At 42.1% G+C, this 24,316-nt stretch overlaps 1 protein-coding gene across 3 annotated transcripts in view; it reads left to right on the top strand.

Annotated features, from left to right (window-relative positions):
* The window catches only part of IFT56 (intraflagellar transport 56), a 116,728-nt gene extending 95,105 nt beyond the window's left edge, over nucleotides 1-21,623 (top strand). For all 3 annotated transcript variants that reach the window (XM_075182888.1, XM_075182887.1, XM_075182889.1), the window contains 4 exons: nucleotides 11,638-11,707; nucleotides 12,325-12,431; nucleotides 18,831-18,964; nucleotides 21,235-21,623. In XM_075182888.1, the coding sequence (XP_075038989.1) occupies nucleotides 11,638-11,707; nucleotides 12,325-12,431; nucleotides 18,831-18,964; nucleotides 21,235-21,346 (423 nt within the window). In that variant the 3' untranslated portion in view covers nucleotides 21,347-21,623. The remainder of the gene's footprint in view (nucleotides 1-11,637; nucleotides 11,708-12,324; nucleotides 12,432-18,830; nucleotides 18,965-21,234) is intronic.
* The last annotated feature ends 2,693 nt before the right edge of the window (nucleotides 21,624-24,316 follow it).

Genomic DNA, 24,316 nt, shown 5'->3' on the forward strand with positions numbered 1-24,316 from the left:
TGACATCCTATTCATATGGAAAGGCAACGACGTGGAACTCCAATCTTTCCTAACGTACATCAATAACAACGACCTTAACCTTAGCTTCACCTCCAGCCACAGCAAGACAGAGATAAACTTCCTGGACCTCACCATCTACATCAAGAACAACACCATCCAAACCAAAACGTACCTGAAACCGGTCGACTGCAATAGCTACATACCAGCAAACAGCAACCACCACAAAACATGGCTTAAAAACATTCCAGGAGGTCAGTTCAGAAGACTAAGAAGAAACTGCTCCACCAAAGAAACCTTCAAAGAACAAGCAGAGGCAATGAAACAGAAATTCAGAGACAGGAATTACGATCGAGATCACCTGGAGAAAGAACTTGAAAAAGCAGAAAACCTAAAGAGAGAAGACTTACTCCACTACAAACAGAAAGAACAAAAAGAGAACAAAACACCACTCTTCATCACAAACTACCACAGCCAACATAAAAAGCTAGAAAACATCCTAAAAAAACACTGGCACATCCTAATGGAAGACGAACAACTAAAGAAATACCTACCACCAAAACCAAGGATAGTATATAGAAAGGCAAGAAACCTAAAGAACATGATAACGACCAGCTTCATTCCCACCAACGACAAAGAAAAGATAAACAAAGAAACCTGGCTAAAAGAAGGGAGAAAAGGATACTACCACTGCAACAGATGCCTGGCGTGCAGGACAACGAAACTCTCTTCAACCAAACCAACAACAGAATTCAGATCAAACACAAGCGGTAAAGAATACAAAATAAAAGACAAAATGACCTGCGACTCCACAGGTATAATATACCTACTAGAATGCCCATGCGGACTCCAATATGTGGGAAGAACAATAAGAAACCTGAAGACGAGGATTCCAGAACACATGAGAAACATAAAAAAAGGAATGGAAAATCACAGCGTATCAGAACACTTCAAAAAGTCACACCAACAAGACCCAACAGGATTAAAATTCATAGGAATCAAACAAATCCACAAACCATGGAGAGGAGGAGATTACATCAAACAAATATCAAAAGAAGAAGCAAGATGGATCCACACACTAGGGACCCTCACACCGCAAGGCCTAAACATAGACTTTGATCTAGGAGTCTTTCTGTAAGTATAACCCTCTCCCTCTCCCCCTCCCCTCCCCCCCCCCTTGGTATTTCCCCCCCCCCCCCCCGCCTCCTTAACGCAAGTACCCCAAGAATAATCCCAAAATAAAATAAAAATATAATAAAAAAATTCCAAAATAATAAAATTATAAATTAATTTAAAATAAAAATAAAACCATGAGAACAAAAACACAAATAAGATCACAACTCTTTAAAAACTTACCATAGTTCCAGACCCCTAACCACATAACAACAACCAACTATAAAGCATATACCAGTTTAACCACCCCACTTCCCCCCCCCCCCATTAAAACCACACTCTACATCCCCACACTCACACCCCATCCTTGAAACCTAATTATAAACGCCCTCCCTCTCTTTATATCATAATGTACCAGGTCTCCCTCAGCATAAATTAAAAAGTCCACCCCCACCCCACCCCCACCCACTTAAAACCCCATAATTAGTAACACTTAGAGGATCTGCCCCCACCCCATAGCTATAAATTTAAACACATCATTGTAATGCTCACCCCTCCTTAGCCAATTACTTAATTGTACATATCTAACCAACAAACAGTAAACCCACCTAAATATATACAACGGAGAGAACACCTGGACCCGCCACACCCGTCCCACCAACACATAGCCCCGTAACAGGCCACGCCCCTTACACACACACCGGTCATCATATCCCACAACTATCCCGTAATCACACTCTATAACCCTCAGCACCCCATCATAGGTACAAATATTCCATTCAACAAACTAGACACGCCCACTTATCCCCCAACCAATCCCCAGCCCACAATACTAGCACACCCACATGGATCTAACCAACACGTCACCCATGCTACTACACGCTACATCGCAGCAGATAACCATGCACGGCCAGCCAGCCCCCGTCTATAACACACACACATCAAACAAGAGAGACGTAATAAAAGTGAAAATATACCGCAACACGCCACGCCACCTTAAGCCCCCAGCTACCCACTCTCCACTCCAATAAATAAACACAATAATTCACAATAAAATATATAACGATCAACCCCCCCCCCTCCCCCCGCCCGCCCTCCCGCCCGCACTCCCGCCCGCACTCCCGCTCTTTTTTCCAGGACACCTCTCATTATAAAAGCAGTAACATACAAAGAGGACACATCCCTGACGAAGTCTAAGGACGAAACGCGTTGGACCCCACACACTACAGAAAACGACCACGTGAAAAGCTACCTCCACCCTGGAAATCACTTCCCCAATCAGCTCCAGGAACAAAGGGGTAAGCAAACTCACAAGGAAACAAGCAGGAACCGCAGTGGAACGCAGTCTGCGCTCCACCAAAACCGGAAGTCCTGCACAGGAAACTACAGGAAAAGAAAAGAGAAAAAAACAGCCCAGTTTAACCCACAGCCACAACATCGCCGCTTAAAACAGCAAGAAGACCCGTTTTTCCGCAGCGCTCAAACCACAGTTCAACAAGATCAGCTGTAAGATACCAAATGCTCTTATAAGAGCTCCTCAGCAAAAGCCAAACAGCTCTCTCTACACCACTCATCCCCACTCACCACCACGCATAGTATATAGCGCCTATCCCATACACACAGCAACACAACATATTAATAGAGGCCAGCACACCACACACTGCCTCTTTATCTCAGCTCTAGCCATATAAGAGCTCTTTAATACCCCTCATCGTCCTACCACACCCCTCACAAGAGGTACCTTACCCCCGCAATATACAGTGCCAATAGGGCCGCCAAACAGGGCTAAATAACTCACACCAGCAAAAGAGCTATAAACTTATATAAGCCCTATAAGTATATTGTAAGGTACTAGGTATCTGTGTTCTCCACAACACATCCCGATCACCCCCACATATCCTCCCTCTCCCCCCCTCTCTCTCCCCCCCCCCCTCTCTTTCTCTCTCTCTCTCTCTCCTTCTCCCTCCTCTCTCTCCCCCCCCCCCCTTATCTCTTCTCTATCCACAGGCTGCGCCACGGCAAAACCAAGAACAGAAACAAACAGATCGGCAATCGGAACACCCGAAGTATCCGTAACGGCGGCACCAATCCCTACTAAACCCCTGACAAGTGCAGACGTCCAAGGTAAGCTCTCGAACGAGAGCCCCCCCCCACCCTACAATATATATATATATATATATATATATATATATATATATATGTGTGTATGAGACGCAGGCCCCTGCGATCATGATTGACAGCTGCCTGGCTGTCACAGGCAGGGAAATGATTCCTCCACCCCTGCGATTGCATTCTGCTGTCACGCTGACAGCCAGGCTGAAGACTGCAACAGACAGCAGCAGAGAGCAGCGGAGAGCAGCAGAGACGCAGTTCAGACCAACGGAGACTGGAAGACACGGGGGCCCCCTGGTAAGTTTGTGTTGCGCCGCCGCTGGGCCCCCTGGTGAGCCCGGGCCCGCTACAACAGTAGCCCCCGTACCCCCCTGATGGCGGCCCTGTGTGTGTGTGTGTGTGTGTGTGTGTGTGTGTGTGTGTGTGTGTATATATATATATATATATTAGTTGTAACTTGGTGTGGTGAAGAATTTTTGGATCGAAAACTGCTTAGAGAATAGGGAACAGAGAGTTGTGATAAGTGGAACATTTTCTACTTGGTCAAAAGTCTTAAGTGGAGTACCTCAAGGTTCCGTGCTGGGTCCGCTCCTTTTTAATATATTTATTAATGACCTTAGTGATGGATTAGAGAGTAAAGTTTCTATTTTTGCACATGACACTAAACTCTGTAAGGTAATAAAATCAGAGAAAGATGTAGCTTCTCTACAGAGGGACTTAAATAAACTGGAGGATTGGGTGGCCAAATGGAATATGAGGTTTAACATAGATAAATGTAAGGTTATGCATTTAGGGATCAAAAACAAGAACACAATCTATAAATTAAATGGAAATAATTTAGCAGAATCTATAATGGAAAAGGATTTGGGAGTGCTCGTAGACAGTAGACTTAGCAATAGTGCTCAATGTCAAGCAGCAGCTGCAAGGGCAAACAAAGTATTGGCATGCATTAAAAGGGGCATAGATGCAAAGGAAGACAGTGTAATTTTGCCACTGTATAAATCGTTGGTAAGACCTCATCTTGAATATGCAGTACAGTTCTGGGCACCACTCTATAAACAAAATAAGTTGGAACTAGAAAGGGTTCAGAGAAGGGCGACAAAATTGATAAAGGGTATGGAGTCATTAAGTTATGAGGAAAGGTTAGCCAGCTTAGGCATGTTTACTTTGGAAAAGAGGCGTCTAAGGGGAGAAATGATTACTATGTGCAAATACATTAGGGGTCAATACAGAGAACTTTCATGGGAACTTTTTAGCCCAAGGACTATACACAGGACACACGGTCACCCCCTAAGGTTAGAGGAGAGAAAATTTCACAACCAGCAAAGGAAGGGGCTCTTTACAGTAAGGGCAGTCAAGATATGGAATTCATTGCCAGGCAAGGTTGTGATGGCAGATTCAATAGATATGTTTAATAAAGGGTTAGACAAATTTTTAGCGTAAAAGTGTATCCAGGGATACGATTGTAATTGAAATGAAGAATAGTAGTGGATATAGGGTAAAAATAGGACTGCAATATTGAGTCTGGGGAGATTTTCACAATTGAAACAGATTGGCGGTTGCTTACTCTGGATCAATTTCAAATATAAGTGCAGGATCGCAGGAGATCCAAAATAGGTTGAACTTGATGGACTGGTGTCTTTTTTCAACCTCATCAACTATGTTACTATGTTTCCCTTTAATATATAGATACTTGCCTGCTTTTTATTTTTTCCAGAGAGGAGGTGAAATGCAGGGGTGTGGTAGGGGATGCAGCTAAAGAGAATTTGAGAGACCTACCTGTTCTTCGAAAGTCTCCTGAACGATCCAGAAGAGTGGTCCAGTATGAGAATATACTTATATTGATACAGTGCTGGAACTGTGATATCAAAGTTCAAAGCAGGACCCATCCATTATCTTTTTCTATATTGTAACTGATTTGTTTCACTCGCTATGATTCCAAATGATAAAACTTGATTTTATTTGTTTATTTTATATATTTTTCATACTTTAAAAATGATCCCCAATTAGATCCATGTCTGGAATTCTTTTCAAGATCATGCTGAATTTCAATATTTTTAAGTTGTGGTGCCAATATGGACAAAAACAGACACATTACAATAAGTACAGTCCACCAAACCGCAACTTCTAATTATTTTTACAACACAATTTTAAAAAATGTACTTTACCTTGCAAAAAATTTCAAGCTGTGATGGGCTTGCTGAGAGCGCCTTTTGACTTTACATAGGCTATTTGGATCAACCTTACAGTAAGGCTTTCTGTAGGGTAAAATTTAATTAAAAGGTGATACTGCCCAGTTCATTTGTTATATATTGGTTTTTTTCTTTACCATTCTATAGAAGATATTACAATAATAAATAATAATTATTATTAATTATAGATTTGCAACGTGCCACAGTGCATACATAGAACAGGGCCATACAAGGTAGATAAAATAAATGCTCATGAGAGGTTTACATTGTAAGTGGAAGAGGACACAAACAAGAGAAGCGAGTGGTTTGAGATAGGAGTGGTGAGGGTGCAGTTGTGTGCGTAATGTCATCAGGGATAAGTTAAGCTTTAATAAAGATTTGGGTTTTCAGAAAGATTTGAGATATATTAAGGGGTGGTGTTGTTGGGGGCTTTGTAGGTAAGGGTGAGCAATTTTAATTGGTTTCTTGAGGACACCAGGAGCTGGTGGTGCAGCTGAAGTGGAGTGGTGAGAGAGGAAGATTAGTCTTGCACTAGTATTTAGAATGAATTGAAGCGTGATATATGGGTGAGGGGAATGCCAAATAGCTGGATGTTGCAGTAGTCAAGGCGGAAGAAGATTAGAGAATGAATAAGAGTTTTGGTAACATGTTTGGTAAGAAAAGGGAGTATTCTGCAATGTTTCTAAGGTGGAGGGCTGGGTCAAGTGTGACAGGCAGTGAACTTGGGAGAATGAGGAAATTACAGTGCAAAAGGAGAGAGGTCAAATTTAAGCTATCTAGAAGATAAATAGGTTTGGGTGTTTTCAGCATAGGGTTGGTGCTGGAGGCTGATAAAATTAATTGGTTCCCCAAGAGAAGAGGTGTACAGTGTATAAACTAAAGGGCCAAGAACAGAACGGTTTGATAGGAAGCAAGTGAAAGCCAATGTAGTAAAAGGTATGTAGTAAAAGAGGATGATCAACCATGTCAAAAGTAGCATAGAGGTCCAGGGTGATGAATACGAAGAAATGAACCTTAGACTTTGCTGTAAGTAGATCATTGATCACTTTTGTGAGAGCCATTTCAATGGAATGTTAGAGGCTGATACCTGATTGCAGTGAGCGAGAATGGAGTGAGAGGAGAGAAAGTAAGGCTGGTTGTACACCATTCGCTGAAGTAGTTTTGAGGCAAAGGGGGGGGGGGGAGAAATAAGACGGCAGTTGGAGAGAGAGGCTAGATTAAGAGATGGGCACATGTTTAAATGAGGACGGAAATGTGTCATTGGAGAGAGACAAGTTGAAGTGGTGAGCTAGATGTGGACATGTAGTGGGGGAGAGGGTGTAGAGAAGTTAGGAGGGAATAGGATCGAGGGAACAGGTTGTAGGTATAGAGTGATAATGAGATGAGTGCAGAGACTTTGTCTTTAGTTACAGGAGACAATGAATTGAGGGTTGATTGAGGAGTGTAGTAGAAGGTGGATAGAGTGGGTGGAGTGGGTGGAATTTGGCATGAGGAAATATCTTGTGAAATGGTGTCCATATAGTCTTTGAAGTAGGTGGCATAATATGGTCTGTGGTTGAGGAAGGGGGATGTGGTTCAGATGGGCAGAGAAGACAGTTGAAGCTTGAGATTAAAGATTGGGGGATGAACTTATAGCGGTGGAAATCTGGATAGGAACGATATTTCTTCCAGTGGCGCTCTGCAGTATGGGAGCATTTTTGCAGGTAGTGTCTCTTTTTCGTATATCATGGTAGGGGGCTGGATCGTCGGAGACTGTATGTGGTAGCTGGATCTGCATTGTCTGAAATGAGTGTTTTGTTGTAGAAAGAGACAGCTTTATTAAGGCAGATTAGTGGAGTCAAGAGAAATTAGTTTTATTGATGAAAATGAAAGTGGATTGGGTTAAGAGTACTTCTGTGTCTTTGTATGAGTAGATTTGGGTGCAGATGGGTTGGCATGAGGTACAGTGAGGCTGAAGGAAAGGAGGTTGTGGTCGAAGGTTGGGAAGGCTAAGTTGGAGAAACTAGAGATGGAGCAATAGCAGGAGAAGGCAATGTCAAGGGGTATCCATCACAGTAGGTGGGAGATGAAATCTACTGGAAGAGACCAAAAGGAGGAAGTAAGGGATAGAAGTTTAGCGGTAGAAGAGACAGTGGGATGATCATTGATGGTGTCTGAATCACCTAGTATGAGAGTAGGCAGGTCAAATGATAGGAAATAAATGAGCCAAACCATAAGATTGCCAAGGAATTGGCAAACTGGACCTGGGGGATGATAAATTACAGCAGCACAAAGGTGGAAATGATAAAATAGATGGATAGTGCATTTTGGAGGAAGAGATGGAGATGAAGGGTTCAGTGGTTATAACTTGGACGGTGCAGTTTGAAAACAGCAGAATGCCTACTCTACCACCTTTCTATTTCCAGGTGGTCTGGGAGTGTTTTTGAGGGCGAGTCCTTTGTAGAACAGAGCTGCATGGGAGGTAGTGTCATACTAGATGAGTCAGGTTTCTGTAATGGCAATGAGTTTGAGGGATTTAGAAATTAATAGAAATTAATAGATCACGAATGGATGCAAGTTTGTTACAAATAGATCTGGCGCTCCAGAATGCATAGTAGAAGAGAAGAGAGGTGTCGAAGTCGTATAATTGGATGAATTAAAGTATATTGGTTAATATTGTTTTACTGTGTGATTGCGATCAGTATACCTTGTATCACGTGGCATGGTGCGATCACGCGGTAAAATACGTATGCACACACTCGCATTCTAACATTTAGTTATATATATTTCATATTTATATTGTTTCCATTTCACAGTGATTTATGAGCAGATAGTATTTAGTTTATTATTAGTTTATATATTATGATTATATGTACACTTTAGTGTTATTTAAGGTTCAGGTTACAGGAAACATGTCCTGTTTAGTATCGTTTTAATCCCCTATTCATCAGCAGTTGCCTGGTTCATTCGCCGAAGAGATCGCATATTGCATACTCCAGTTAGCGATGTTAGGGAATAAATGTTTAAACTGTTACTGACTGTGAATTGTTAATAGACTAGCTTAAACTGGTGGGAGAATCATCTGGAATGTTGTCCCTCACCCTTGGAGGGGGTTGTTTGAACTATGACCTGTTTACACTGGACCCTCCTGAAGCCTGGACCTATAGAAGCAAGACACGTCATCTGCATTGTCTTCTCTGTAACACTGAGTGTATATAATATAGCTGTGCTGTCACTGGCTTCAGTCATTCTCTGACCACAGTATTCTGGAGTGAAGTACTGTACGCTGGTACCAGTGAGCACAGCTTTGCGCAGCGAAGGGCGCGGCGGTATGTATGTATTTATCTTTGGTATCGGCTGGTATAATACTGTACTGTATTATAATTATGTATTGAACTGCTACATTTTGCATCTGCTAAATAAATTACTTTGTACTTTGGAAACACAAATCGCTTAGACCAGGCCTGTCCAACCTGCGGCCCTCCAGGTGTTGTGAAACTACAAGCCCCAGCATGCTTTGCCAGTAGACAACCTGTTGATAGCTGGAAGGGCATGCTGGGACTTGTAGTTTCACAACACCTGGAGGACCGCAGGTTGGACAGGCCTGGCTTAGACAATGCTTATTGGAAAGCGATAGAATTACTTTAATAGAGGGTAGTGGATAAGGTTGGCAGTGCAAGGTGGATGGAAAGTTTTGGGGTGGAGCGAGGAAGGTTAGCAGATAATTGGGATTGTATGAAGGCCAGGCTTAGGTAAGTTGTCGCCAGAAGACATGAAATGGAGCAGGGTGAGAACAGGAAATGTGAGGATGTTTTGTGGGTGTGAGGTTTATTTCTGTTTATGTAGGCTGATGAGTGTGGTGGGTGCAGGAAACAAAACCGTTTTGTATGCAGACTAGTGAGGAGGAAAGTAGGAGAAATAGGGAAGGGAGAAAAAGGATGATGGAGTAAGAAGAGGAGTTTGGAGAGAAGTGTGGTGAAATGAAAAGGAGAAAGAGAGAATGTATATAGAGTAGGTGTATAATGGAGAGTTGTGGATGAATGTGTATTAGCAGGGTAGGTAATAAGGAAGTGGGAAAGAGCAATGGATCCAAATTGTGCAGGGCAATGGAGGAAATGAAGGATGCTTTACCACCCCCCTGGCAGGGGTTAATAAAGTAGGCAGTTTCTGCAGCTCTGACACAATGAAGTCCAGGATGCTGACAGTTGGGTGCAGAGGGTCCAGCAGCCAAAGAGAAGCATTTACAATTTAGCTCCGTGGACAGTTGAGATCAGTGACTCCAGCAGCTGAATAGAGATGGTAGTTCAGTAGATCCTAAAACAGCTTTGTTTTATCAGTGCTACTGCAACATTTACCAACAAAATACAGAAATATTCAATACTTTATATTTGTGAGAATAAGCAAAGGCGTGAGCTTGTGCAGAGCTGAGCTAGAGTAACTAACTGCTGTTCGCATGCCACGATCAGAGCCGTAACGACGGCGGTGCGGGCGGTGCGACCGCCCCGGGCGCAAGCCCAAGGGGGTGCAGCCGCCCGATACCTGACTCCGTGCCCAGAGGAATCGCCGCTCTAATTCAGCTCCCCTACAAGTAACAATCCATTCCCGGCAATGCAGTGAAACTCATGTGCGTTCCACCGAAAGCAGGAAGTTCGGCATTTGGAACGCTTTTGCGTTTCAAATGCAGAACTTCCTGTTGTTGGAACGCACATGCGTTCCACTGCATTGCCGGGAATGGATTGTTGCTTGAAGGGGAGCTGAATTAGAGCGGCGATTCCTCTGGGCACGGAGTCAGATATCGGGCGGAACGCAGGACGGTAAAAGGCTGAAGAAAAAATCTGTTAGAACTTGAGAACACAGTGATCGAAGGAACCCAGGATTCTACTAGTTGGAGGTAGGGGCGTGATCTACATAAAGACATATATATTTATATAGGCTTACATTGGAACACATAGCGAGGAGTCTTTTACCTTGCTCTTCCATTAAACCATAGCAGACAAATCTTCAGCAGTTTTTTTTAAAAAGGCTCAGCCACCACCACCTTTACATACAAGGGAAGAGAGCAGCGGCAAACACAGAAAAGTGAGTCTATTTACAACAAAAGTATTTTATGTAAACCTCATCCTGTCTTGAAGCTGAACATGTCCTGTATATAGCCTAGGGAGATAGTAAAATAAGACAGAGAATTTATCATTGCTTAAAAACAGATACAGCAATAAAACAATAATATTTTGAGGGAGTCTGGACCTTCAATTGTACATCGTAAATGCTTCTAAATTCTTTGAGGGAATACTTTTGTTATGGCTTTGTATATTAATAGAAGTATTTTGAATTGATTTGTGTAAAGTACCGGGAAACAATTGGTAGAGCGGAGATGCAGTAGAGGAACATATCTGGCCTCATTTAAAGGTGAAAGCAATTTTTCGTCCCAAAGGTACAAAATTGCACTCTTACCTAGTTGTTTTGAGTTGCTCATATCTGAAGATTTATTCTATGAATAAAGTATTTTTTTATGCTTTTGGTCTATTAACAGAACAGGTGTCATGGCATTAGTGTCATAATACTCGTTGAATAGACTTCCCCATGCCAAGGAATAGGGAAGCCTTTGCGAATGATGGGCTGTGAATATCGCTGGTGGTAACTTCTTTATTATCATTGAGCCCTATATTAATACATACTATTGCAATAGGAGTACAAATAAAAATATATTTCCCCCCATAAAGGACAAATTAATAAAGTAAAAATGTTTTGCAAAGAATTAAAAATGCACATGTGTGTGTGTGTACATATATATATATATATATATATATATATATATATATATATATATATATATTATAATATATGAATTATTTTAGTAAAGTGCTAGCCACACCCACATTAGGTTGGACACACCCACTTGTCAAATGCCACTCCCACTTAGATGGGGGCGCCGGTGCCCAGTCTTGCATAAGTACAGGGTGATTCAAAAGTCGCAGTACACCCTTTTATTTCAAAAACTCTACAGGAATTGGGCCGATTTCAAGATGGCGCCCATGTTTGGTACATACCGTAAAAGATAGACCACGTCACCCATACCTTACTGGAGTATTCAGGTTTCCCAATTTCCTGTAGAGTTTTTGAAATAAAAGGGTGTACTGCGACTTTTGAATCACTCTGTACTTTTAATTGCTATTTGAACATTAGAATTATTGTATTGCTCATTGTGTCTTTTAATTTGGTCTCTTCATTTGTGCTTTTATCTTAGGTGTTCTTATTAATACAGAGTGAGAAGTTAAAAAATGATTATATCTACTTGAGCTGGCTTGCCCGCTGTTGTAAGTAATCTAACGCGCATCACACCTTACGCACATCCAAGTTCACACTGAAATTCAGGCATCAAATCTTTCTTAATCAGGAAAATTAAATCTAAGCACATGGCAATTTTAGTCACCTTAGTTACAGATGGTAATTTGAAACCTTAACACGCCAAAAATATACTTAAAATACAGATTTTAATTGCTCAAATTGTAGCTGTTTGTGTCCTTGAATAGGATATATTTATATATAATTTATATAATTTGCTGATGTATTTGACACTTTTTTGTATATTCTGTAACATTATGTAATTATCACACCTTTATAAAAATTTCTGCAGTGGCATAGATTGCTACTAATGTGGTAATACATTGCTATTAATGTGTACTGCTCATTTATCCAAGTTATTAACTTAAGTTCTATGTGGCACTGAACACTGGGGTCGATAGAAGCTTAAGAGAATTTGGTGTTGTGAAGTAGGGGTTTTTGTATTTGCCATTATATATCTCATTGACTGAATGCATTGCATAATCGTTTTGGGTTATTTAAATTGTGTCCCCTTCCTAGTACAGTTAAGGAGTGGGGACCAGTTAATGCAATGCTTTTTTGTAACCTTTTCTTTAACGTTAATTTCAAGATATCATGAACAAGAAGCCGAGGATGGCATGGGAGCTCTATTTGAAAATGGAAACCTCTGGAGAATCATTTAGCCTCCTCCAGCTTATTGCCAATGACTGCTACAAAGTAAGAACTCCTTTTTTTTTATTTCATTTATTATATAATAGTTACAAAACATATGTAGAATTCACATTTTGTGAAACAGATTTTCAGACCTTTTAATATTTTTTAAAATCAGATAAAATTGTATTGCATTTCTTCTTATTATCCTTAGCAAAAAAAAAAAACATAACATTAGGCTTGTAACAATAAAACTAAACCCATGCAGGGGGACAAGCAGTGTCATAAGATTATAAAAACATAATCAAAATGCATCATACATAAAAAAATGAAGACAGTCCGACCGTCGCTCTCCCCTTTGGTGGCTCAGGGTCGACATACATAACAGGTGTCGTCCATTTGCAATTTGGGAGTGGACAATAGTGGCGATGGATGCCAGCCTTCAGGGATGGGAAGTTGTTGCTCTATATCTGCGGGCCCTGTGGTCTATAGAGGAGTTAAAACTTGCCTTTAATATACTAGCCCTGAGAATGGTATTAAGCACTCTACTAAAAGGTCAGACTCTACTACAGAAGGCGGCCATTAAAATTTTAATCAGACAATGCCACAGTGGTTGCATACATCACAGAGGCACCAAGAATGGCAATAAAGGAAACCACTGGACGAATCAGAATTTTCCAGCAATATCTGCAGTTTCATTGCAGGGGTGGAAAACTGGGAATTAGATTGTGCGCTCTACACCTCAGAGAATGAGCTGGTCACCCATTGGTTTTGTGGACAAATGGGGTCATCTGGATATTGACATGATAGTATCTCAATTAAACCACAAGGTGGAGCATTACTGCTCAACAACAAGGGATACAAAGTCGTTTCTGGTAAATGCCTTCATTCAAAATTCCACTTAACTAAAGATGTAGTCATTACAATTTTAGGTCCTGGTCGAGCTTCCAAAGAGGAGGGATTCCTTCTATTGTTCAGTGTTGTCAGGGCTCTGAGCACTTACCCGGTTATGACTTTAGATCATCGAAAGTCAGCCAGCCTCCTGGGTGAAGCGACACAGTGCCTCGACTGAGCAGCTGTGTCGGGCAGCCACCTGGTGTCCTGTTCATATGTTCATTGTTAGGAACTCCTCCAGCCGGTACAGCAAAACCCGGAGTCTGCTCTGAAGTCTGGTATTCACTGTTGCCCCTAGTGGTGGGGACAGACTTGGCTGCAGACAACAAAGGGTCGTGAGATGTGTACCGGCGAAGGAGAACCCAGGGAGAGAGTGTTATGGCAGGCGGCAGCGTGGGGTCCAGGCTAGGGTCAGCCAGTAGCAGACAAACGTTTCCAAGGAAAAAACCAAGGTCAGGGGGCACAGGTTCAGAGTCCAAGGACAGGCTTAAGATCGGGGTCTCGGGCAGAGATTCAAGGTCCAGGTTCAAGCAATAGGTCAGGGTCAGAAGCAGAGGTTCAAGTTCCAGAAACAGGCAAAGGTCATACACGGGTAGTCAATCACAGATTAACACCAATCACAGGAACAGAGAGAGCATGCAGTAGAACTGGAACAGGACGCTATAACCGGCAGTGAGGCTCAGTCCTCACTGCCTTAAATAGTCCAAGTAACCAATCAGGGAAGAGCCCTCCAGAATCCCCAGGAGCAGCCTAATATAATACATAATCCCGCAAACCAATTAGGGAAGAGAGAGTTGCTGCTAATGACAAATGCTGAGCAGCTCATTCTACACAGACCTGCATGCGCGCGCCCGGCTGTTTGACAGCTGGCCGAGCACGGCGGCAGGAGAACTATAGCGTCCCGGTTGTTGCCCAGGCAACCGGAACGAAGACCCCGGAAATGACGGCTGGGACAGCTGCAGAGAGAAGGTGAGAGTCACGGCGGTGCCCGCGGCCGCCGCGCCTGCTAACATTCATAAAATTATCAAGGTCAATGTGTTTGTATCCAAAGAGTAGTTTTGGACAAAAGTTTCTGTGTACAGCAATTTCAGAGCATGCCCTCCCTTAAGGTCTGCTCTGGAATTTCCCCATGATTTTGGTGTTCTCCAGGTGAATGCATGTGGAAGGGCTTTGTTCTACTCTCTCTCTCTTTCTCTTGCTTGTTTCTTTCTCTCTCTGTTCTGTTGGGTTTGGTTAGTAAAATCGCTGACTCACAGCAGGCAGATATATAGTGGGAGGAGTACAGTTTCTGTGCCATATTTTTGATACTGCCAATGCCTGCCTGAGCCTCCATATTCCCATGGTTCCAGTGTCCCTAAATGGATTCAGTGAATTTAACACAAGTACAAAAATCTGGCTTTCTATTGCACCATCATATTCCATAACAGTGTACCTTTTTGTGACTTTGTGTATTACAATTTACTATTTTGTACAAACAGTAAGCACATACTAAAAGAAGAGGTATAGATTCCTTTCCCATATAATCTTATAATTAAGTGGAACAGAAAATACGTGAGGTGTATATATATATATATATATATATGTGTGTGTATATATATATGTGTATATATATATATGTATATATATATATATATATATATATATATATATATATATATATATATATATATATATATATATATATATATATATATAATATATAATATATTGTGGCAAAAGGCCGCTACTGCAGAAGCAAACGTGAACAACTTCTTCCTTTTTATGGTGCTTTATTGTCAGGATGGTAAATGTTTTGACACCGTATACTTGCACAGCAATCATGGAGACCCTAAACACTAGCTATACATAGTCCAGCTCTCTCTCAGGACCAGCCAGCTCACCCAGCGTTGGTCTCCATGCACAAATGATATAAACAAGCTTTTATACCTGATACTCCTCCCCCAGCCTTAGTTTGATGGACAGGTGACACACCCACCTTCTCTTTATAAGGAAACACCCATCACTGGCTCTGTAATTCAAACAGACACACCCTGTCTGTTTGCTGAGAGGAAGGATTTCAAGTCATGTAAGTTAAACCAAATTTAAACTATTGCTTTTCATACATAGGTCTTTACATTCAATCTAGGTGCATTACTGCACAAATGTTTTACTCTACTTCCCTGCTTTCTCTGCATATTGCCTGCCTTAAAGTGGCCTGGCTCACCACATTCAAAACACTTCAGATTAGACAGCTTTGCACCTGGCCCTCTGTCCATAGCAGTTTTGCCATTAGGCCCTGTAGCAAGGATTGTCAAACCTGGCTTTTGGCGTGGCAGCGGCTTTGGCACAAATGCAGGTTCTTTAGTCATTTGCTGTAGCGCACAAAACCTTTCTACCACGGTGGCAAGCTCTTCATAAGTTTGTGGGTCTGATTGCAGAACCCACCTTTGCAAATCGCGGTTCAGCCCCCGGATGCAGTGATCTATCGCCTGAACTTCAATAATCCGAGAAGGCGAATTCTCTTCAGGCTGCAGCCATTTCTTTACATTTTAGAAAGCTCAGCCACTTGAGTTCTGACCGTTTTTTCTTTAACATAGCACCATTGGTGATAGCGCTGGGCTCAGCCTGGCCCGGAAACTCCAATGCGAGCCAATATCTCAGACTTTAGGCACAAATAATCAGAGGCCCGTTCCTCATCTAGATCCATATATGCTCGCTGAGCTTCACCAGTCAGATATGGCGCCAGCCTCTCAGCCCAATCTTTAGGAGGCCATTTTGCCCTTTTTGCAAGTCTCTCAAAGGACACCAGATATGCTTCTATGTCATCACCTGGCGACATTTTCTGGAGAACAGGACCAAGTGGTTCATTTCTGTCATGTCTTACCTGGCTTAACTCTTCTCTTAAGAGCCTTGTGTTTTCCACCTGTGCCTCGGCGACTTGTAGCATCTGAGCTTGCTGCTGTTGCTGCGCAGCGGCCACATTCACGAGGGTTCTCAGTACTTCCTGCATGTTGACGTCTGCATGGGTTGGGTAGCGGAAACTTGCTTCCCGGAGTATCCCACTCCTGTCACCACTTGTGGCAAAAGCCCGCTACTGCAGAAGCACACGCGAACAACTTCTTCCTTTTTATGGTGCTTTATTGTCAGGATGGTAAATGTTTTGACACTGTATACTTGCACAGCAATCATGGAGACCCTAAACACTAGCTACACATAGTCCAGCTCTCTCTCAGGACCAGCCAGCTCACCCAGCGTTGGTCTCCATGCACAAATGATATAAACAAGCTTTTATACCTGATACTCCTCCCCCAGCCTTAGCTTGATGGACAGGTGACACACCCACCTTCTCTTTAAAAGGAAACGCCCATCACTGGCTCTGTAATTCAAACAGACACACCCTGTCTGTTTGCTGAGAGGAAGGATTTCAAGTCATGTAAGTTAAACCAAATTTAAACTATTGCTTTTCATACATAGGTCTTTACATTCAATCTAGGTGCATTACTGATTACTGCACAAATGTTTTACTTTACTTCCCTGCTTTCTCTGCATATTGCCAGCTAAATGCCTCCTTTTGTTACTATATATATATATATATATATATATATATATATATATATATATATATATGTGTGTGTGTATGCATGTGTATGTATGCGTGTATGTATGTATATATATATATATATATATATATATATGTATATATATATATATATATGTATGTATATATATATATATATATATATATATATATATATATATATATATATATATATATATATATATATATATATATATATATATATACAGAGGGAGAGGTTCCTTACCCATGGGGATATACCATCTCGTCACCTAACCTACTGTTTTAATTGTAAAACTATAAAATCCCATTTACTTATTAATGTTATCATTATTATTATTATCATTTATTTGTTAGGCGCCACAAGGTGTCCGCAGCGCCGTAAATAGTACAAACAGTAAACCATACAGGGTTAAACAGTACAGAACAGTAAACACAAAGTACCAGTGCTTCAGAAACTCAGGGACAGACAAATGGAGTAAGGACGGAGCAGAAGAACAGGCGTGGAGAAACGAGCTTACATCCTAAGGAATCCTAAGTTTTCTACTTACTCTTTCCATTCCACCACTTCTAAATTTCTGTTTCACGTCTGAGCTGTTGTCTCCTTTCCACTTCACAATAACAGCAAAAGTTGACTGAGGCAGCTCTAATTGGGAAAAAATTTGATGAACTGACTTGTTGGAAGGGTGGCATGCTATGACAGTGCCATGTAGAAAGTCACTGATCTCTTCAGTATGACCAATACTGCTAATGATTGGCTTTATTTATTTCAACTGTGCCAGCATGGACCTCCTATGCCACCCTGTCTGTTGTGTTGCTGGGGACCGGCTGGGCTTGCCTTGCTACTGTCCCCTTTCTTTATCCCAAATTACGCCCCCGAATCGCTGTAGGAGGGGCTTTTGCTGCTGCCACCACTAGGTTCCTTAGTGGCACCTAGAACCGCGTCCTTCTGGGTAACTCTCGCTGCTAGTGTACCCCATTGCTGGTACACCCCCTGACCTCTTGCCTTTAGATCAGGGTTGCTGTAGATGGTTCCCTCAGAGATGCACGGTAGGGGACAGAGCGTTGGTACTGGAATGCTGGGTCCCAAACGCAGAACCTATAGATAACGGATTAGATTTGGTCTAATCTGTAGGTCATCGGAATTCCAGCAGGTAAGTAGGTATCAAAGCAGGTGCCTTAAACAGTGATATTTATTAGCTCAGGAAGTCCTGAAAGGGACAGTTACACACTCACTAGTTTGAGGTACTAGTGATATCCAGAGAGTACAGATGGAATAATACTGATACATGGTCATACAGCGCGCTTTTTATACAGATTTACACAGATACCCTGGCATGAGGTAATCTAGCCTCCTACCCCTCTAACTAATCCAGGTGCTTCATGCAGCCTTCACATAACACAGCCTGGAGGTTTTTAGCACATTTACACAAGTTTTCTATTGAATGTTTACCATCAGGGTATAACATTTCTCAAATCTTGCTTTGAACTCAGTTTAACTTGCAAAACTCACAATTATCTGTAATCACTTGCATAAGAAGTCTAACAGCAAGTATAATTACCTCCTCCTGTCTTTCAGGCTCAACAAATGTTTTGGTCACTCAGTGATGAAAATGTCTAAGGAACATGAAATTACCTGTCTCTAGACAGTTACAAACCCCAAACATGACATTACTGTCTCAAAAGTCACATTTCCTCACATACCAATAAAAAGATATGTACATTTGCAGTGATATAAATTGGCACCTGCACCACTAATTGAAATGAGTTTCTACAATAAATAATTTCTACGTGATCCAGCCACAACACTGGTTTGCAATGACTGGCTGAAATGGCCAAACAAAATTAGAACTGTTATGTATAAATGTTTAAATGCTGAAATCTAAATGGAGGGGACCTATCTGAATTGAATCTATATTATATATATTATAGCATGTCATGTCAGCCCTTGTTATTCTATTGTTTGAATTTTTTTCTAATAATAAATACACACATTTTTTTCTTGCTTTAAATAGATGGGTCAGTTTTACTATGCCGCCAAGGCCTTTGATGTATTAGAAAGACTTGATCCAAGTCCTGAATACTGGGAGGGAAAGCGGGGAGCTTGTGTTGGAATCTTCCAGATGATCTTAGCAGGTCGTGAACCTAAGTAAGTGTCTCATGATTTAATAGATGACAGTTTATGGTCAGCATTGAATAAAAAATATATAAATACACACTTGCATAAGAGGTATTACTCTGTGTAGAGCCTCCTGGAAAATATATCCTCATGTTCAATGCTTGTGGTGATTACAGCTTTACAGTTCATTGTACACATCATGCTCCCATTTTATCTCCCTATATCTTGCAAAGACTATTTTATAAATCAACAGTACACTCAATTTGTAAGTTATTTTATATGACTAATGAACCAAAGATTAAATTAATGCAATTTTTTACCTTTTGGAATCAGCAATACATGGTTTCTCTTTCCTACCTTTGGGGGGCACTGCGACAGTGGGGTATAGTAGGTGGAATTGAAGCCAGGGCACTTTAAATCTCAAACTGTTGAATGGTAGCTCCACCCATACTATGCCCCTCCCTTCTGATGTCATCTTCCTCTTTAGTTAATGGAGTAGGGCTTTTTTAGGGGGACTCTGTGCCCTGGATTTGACTGATGTAGTTCCCGCAGCGGAACAGAGCTTCCTATCCAAGTGCGGGATGAATGTACAGCTTGCTGGCATCCCCTTGGCAATGAGCAGATCTTGTATCAAGTGAACAGCTTGGCCACAGGAGGAACCACTCAAACAAATCTCTGATGGAGAGGACACTTGTTGCGGCTATATTACTGGTGCACAGTGAAACTGGGGTGAGTAGCCTGTCTGCTTCCCTCACCCCAGGTTGTTTGACATCCGTCCCGCTCAGAGGCTGTAGTATGAACAGATAGCAGTCACAGAGATGGAAATCCTAAGGGGGTGTGGCTTCTTTCATTGCACATTTGACGGGCTTCCCTTTATGGAGGCAGCCATTTCCTCCCCACTATTGCTGCAGCTGGTCTGATTTCTTGCTCCTCTTAATGCAGAACATATATAAGATAGTGCTTTTTCCACAAGTATGTAAATATTTATTTTATTTATATAAATAGTGTGGAAAGCACTGTTCTCTGTTGGAAAATAATTCTCTGCCTGCAGTATAATAATTTGCTACACTTGTGTTATTAACTCGTGACTGAATGTATATATGTGTGACATCTTATAGATTTCTTAGATAGCAAGGAAGCGGAGGTCTGGTGTATGCTATTCTTTCTGTGTGTTTTAAATTTCTCCAATATATCTGAGAAAGACACCTCCAAGATTAAAGGGTCAGCTGGAAAGTCTGTGCAACACTACACTTGTCCCAAGTGTAATTCTAAATTATCTTGAGGAGAGACAGAAAAGCGTCTCAGCAGCAGATCTCCTTTATTAGAGAGAACAGTTTTTTTATGCGTCATTTCTTCAGCGTGTTGTGTATCAGTTGGCGGGACTGTGCTGTAACCCCGCTTCTCTGGTTATTCATTCTGACAGTTGAGTGCTTTGCACAAAGCCCTTTTTTGTGCCAAAGGGGTTCTTTTGGTTTTACTTGAACCAGGAGATGGTTGTTCTGATTTTGTGTCCTAAGTCTCTAAATTCTGCTGCTGCTTTGCATCTTCTGAATGTGGTCTGGTCTCTGATGTTATGTGGACAGTACAGGTTTGTCCAATCACCTTTTTCATTTTGTAGGATGTGCACAAGCGTGCTTAGCCAGCATCTAAGCAATCTATTGCTCGTTGCATAGTATCCACTATTTGTTTAGCTTATATTGAGTCGACTAGACATGTGCCGGTTGGACTGAAGGCTTATTTATCCAAGGCAGTTGATACTTCCTAGACGGTGTGTCATCGTACTTCAGCCACACAATTGGGTTGGCGCACTAAGTGGTCGTCTGTCCACACCTTTTCCAGATTCTACAAGTTGGAGGGTTTTACATCTCAGAATGCAGGCTTTGAGCACAAAGTCTTAAGTGCAGCTGTTTCAGTCGCAGTGTCCCACAATGGCAGGAAAGATAAGAGGACTTCTTACTCACTATATATTGCTCTGACTGTTTGTTTGGTCGTTTGCATTCTAGGTATTCTGTTGCACATAGTTAGGCACTATCTTCTGAGCTTTGTTATAAAACTGAAGTTGGCTACATATGGAAGGTGCATAGGTGAGGTTCTACCCTTCAACAATTTGAGATTTAAGTGTCCTGGCTCCAATTCTACCTACTATATATCCCATTGTCACAGTGTCCCACAATGGACTTGGAAATGAGAGGATTTTTGAAAAAGTAAAAAAAATTATCTGGTAAAAAAAAAAGCATTTGGGGATCTGAAGATGGTTTGCATCTATTTAATCTTGAAATAATTTTGATTTACCTTTACAGAGAGACACTGAGGGAAGTGCTACATTTGCTGAGGAGTACTGGAAGTACACAAGTAGAATACATCCTTCGAATTCTGAAGAAATGGGGCAAGGATAATCGTGTACCACTCTAACCAACCATATAAATCCCTGTACTATAAACTTTCCATTTGGTGAACTATTACCTCAGGTTTAGTAACGAAGAGACCATTTCTTGTTGTGTCACAGAAGCTTAAGCATCCCTTGGAGACTGATAATTTGGACAGCTTTACTTATTGGAAGATATAATGTGTCTGGTTCATATCCTACCCTCCCCTGTTTAAATAGGGCGAAGGCGTAAGATACGTCTTATTTTGTTTTTTGTATGTTAGGTCATGAAAATCAATAATCAAAAATATTAAAATAGCTATTAATAAATGTGATTTTGTTTATAGATATGTATCCGTAATTAGTGATATATTTTTGGGGCCAGCTCTCCGGCACCACTGTCTGAAGTCAGTGCCACCTCCCGACATTGCCGCTTTAAATTTTAATTCAGTCAGGTGGCACTGACTTCAGACAGTGGTGCCGGAGATCTGGCCAGTCGGAAGGAGGTGCTGTCATCCTTCTGCCTCCATCGGATATCTGCAGAGTCATTTTGGAGGTAAGTCTGTCAATATTTATGTCGTTTTTTTGATGAGATCATGATTTTCTCTTTCATCCATCTGCGGGACACTGCTTAATCATGGGTTGAGTAGGGTAGGGAGGAGTTTGGCACCTAAATAGTTAATTTCTTTAGCTGTCGACAGGCCCCTTCCCCTGCCAACCCCCAACGGAATTCCATTTTATGTAGGTGCCCAAGGAGTTGGGCTAAAGATCTGCACAGTGATAATATCACTGTGCTTAGTATTTTTGTTAATTTTTTTAAATTTTATTTCTTTTAGCTACACAAGGTGGGTGCTCTGTGATTCAGAGCACACTCATCTCCAGAGAAGTATCTGTGCAGCAGGGAAGCTGCACGCAGCTCCCGCTGACAGTCTAACACTAAAATTGTGAAGCTTCTCAAAGTGTGACAAGCGATCTGTTCAGACTGCTGTTACACTGTTACAGGGTCCGGCGCTGCCTGTGGCAAAGAGCGCTGGGACCCCTGCAGTCACCGGGGGCCATTTCGGAGAGTGGAGCATACCAAGTCCCTTCCTCAGTGAAGAGGAGGGGGGACTTGGAGAGATGGCCACGCTGTGTATAGCGCAGTAAGCAGGGGGCAGTTAGATATACCAGGTGATTCCACCTAATTGGAAAAGTGGAGATTACTGGTATAATGGATATAAATGGCAGAGACCAGCAGAAGGGGCGTTGTATAAATAACCCTCCCCCCTTGATTCCTCTGGCGCCAAAAGTACAAGGAGGAAAGGAGACAGCAGCCATTTTGTGTGAAAGTGGCAGTTGCTGACAGGCTTCTCTCTGCTAAGTATCATTTATTTCTCTCTATATTCTAGGTAGGGAAGTATAGATATTGTGGGCACATATACTGAGTAGAGACTAACTGTAGTTTAGTTTAGAGCTCTACTATTGGGGCAGAAATACTATTTTTTGGCTTGTTGAAAGATTAATTAGTGTTTCTGTGAAAATATCTTGTGTGCTTGTGCCTATTCTGTGGCACGTGTCTTTATTTTTGCTTATGATGGCTGATAAAAGTAAAGCAACACGTGCCAAATATTTTGCCTGTTCCAAATGTAATATTAAATTAGCTGGTGAACATCTGGACCCGGGGGTGCTTTGTGCTGATTGCATTGCGGCGCCTGTAGTGGTGCAGCCTAGGGACAGCTCCATTCAGGGGACAGATCCTCCCGAGTGGGTGGCAGCTTTGACACAGGGGGTTGATACCCTCTTTAAGCTTTTATCTAAGCCAGCTGAAATTCCAGTGGTGGCTGCAGGGTTACCCTCTACCTCTGGAACGCTAGTTCCTATGAGTTCAGGGGGAGGATGATTAGTCCTTTGCCCTCAACAGTGGGACAATCTTCTTCCCTGACATACCAGGTGTCTCCCCAAACAGAGGAGGCTGGATGGTCTGCAGTGGCTAAGGTTTTGAATCGGCTAAATCATTTGCTGAAAAATCCAAGGCATTTGCAAAGAAATAAAAGACCTAGATCAGCAAATCCGCTGTTGTCTCTGTCTGACTCTGAGGGATCCTCTGAGGAGGAAGGCGATTTGCTAGAAGATTCTGATCCTTCATTAGTAGAGTCAGAGGAAGGCTCTAGGTACCAAGTTATAGATGATCTGGTAAGAGCAGTGCGTCAGACCTTGGGTTTTGTAGAAGTGGAAGAGATTAGTTCTTTGGACCGGTCCATCTTTAAGAAGGTTTCTAAGCAGGCGATCCGGTTTCCTCCCTCAGCAGAGTTGAGAGAGATCGCAGAGGCCTCTTGGAAACAACCGGATAAGAAGTTTACCATGCCTAGGAAATATGGGTCATTATATCCTCTGCAAGAGGAGGATATGACCTGATGGGAACAGGTAGCGAGAGTGGATACTCCTGTGGCGAGGTTGGTTCGCCAGACTACTCTGCCGGTACCAGGATCGGCTTCATTACAGGATCCGACTGACCGTAAGTTGGAAACGTTTCTGAAGTCGGTTTTTACAGCTGCTGGTACAAACTTCAGACCTGTGTTTTCTACAGCTTGGGTTGCAAGGGCTATGGAAGCATGGGCAGGACAGTTAGCATCCGCCTTACAGGATTCGGAGTTGCTTCCTTTGGCTATGCATCTGAAGGAAGCGGCAGGTTATGTGTATGAAGCGGCCCAGAATTCGGCATCCATATCGTCTTCTATTTCGGCTACAGCTGTAGCAGCAAGAAGGACACTATGGTTGAGGTCTTGGGATGCGGATGGGGAGTTTAAGAGATCATTAGAATCCATTCCGTATGCTAGTTGAGTACTATTTGGTCCAGAATTGGACTCCTGGATTTCACAGGCATCGGGGGGAAAGAGTACATCCTTACCAGTTAATACTCCTAGACCTAGGGCTCCAAGGTTTGGTTCTTTTAGACAACCTTTTTGTGGGGGCGTGTCTGGCAGAGGTCAGACAGGCAGGTCAAGAGCTTCTGGGGGTAGGAGACAATCTCTTAGGGG

The sequence above is a fragment of the Mixophyes fleayi genome, chromosome 8 (assembly GCF_038048845.1).
Source record: "Mixophyes fleayi isolate aMixFle1 chromosome 8, aMixFle1.hap1, whole genome shotgun sequence".
NCBI lineage: Eukaryota > Metazoa > Chordata > Amphibia > Anura > Limnodynastidae > Mixophyes > Mixophyes fleayi.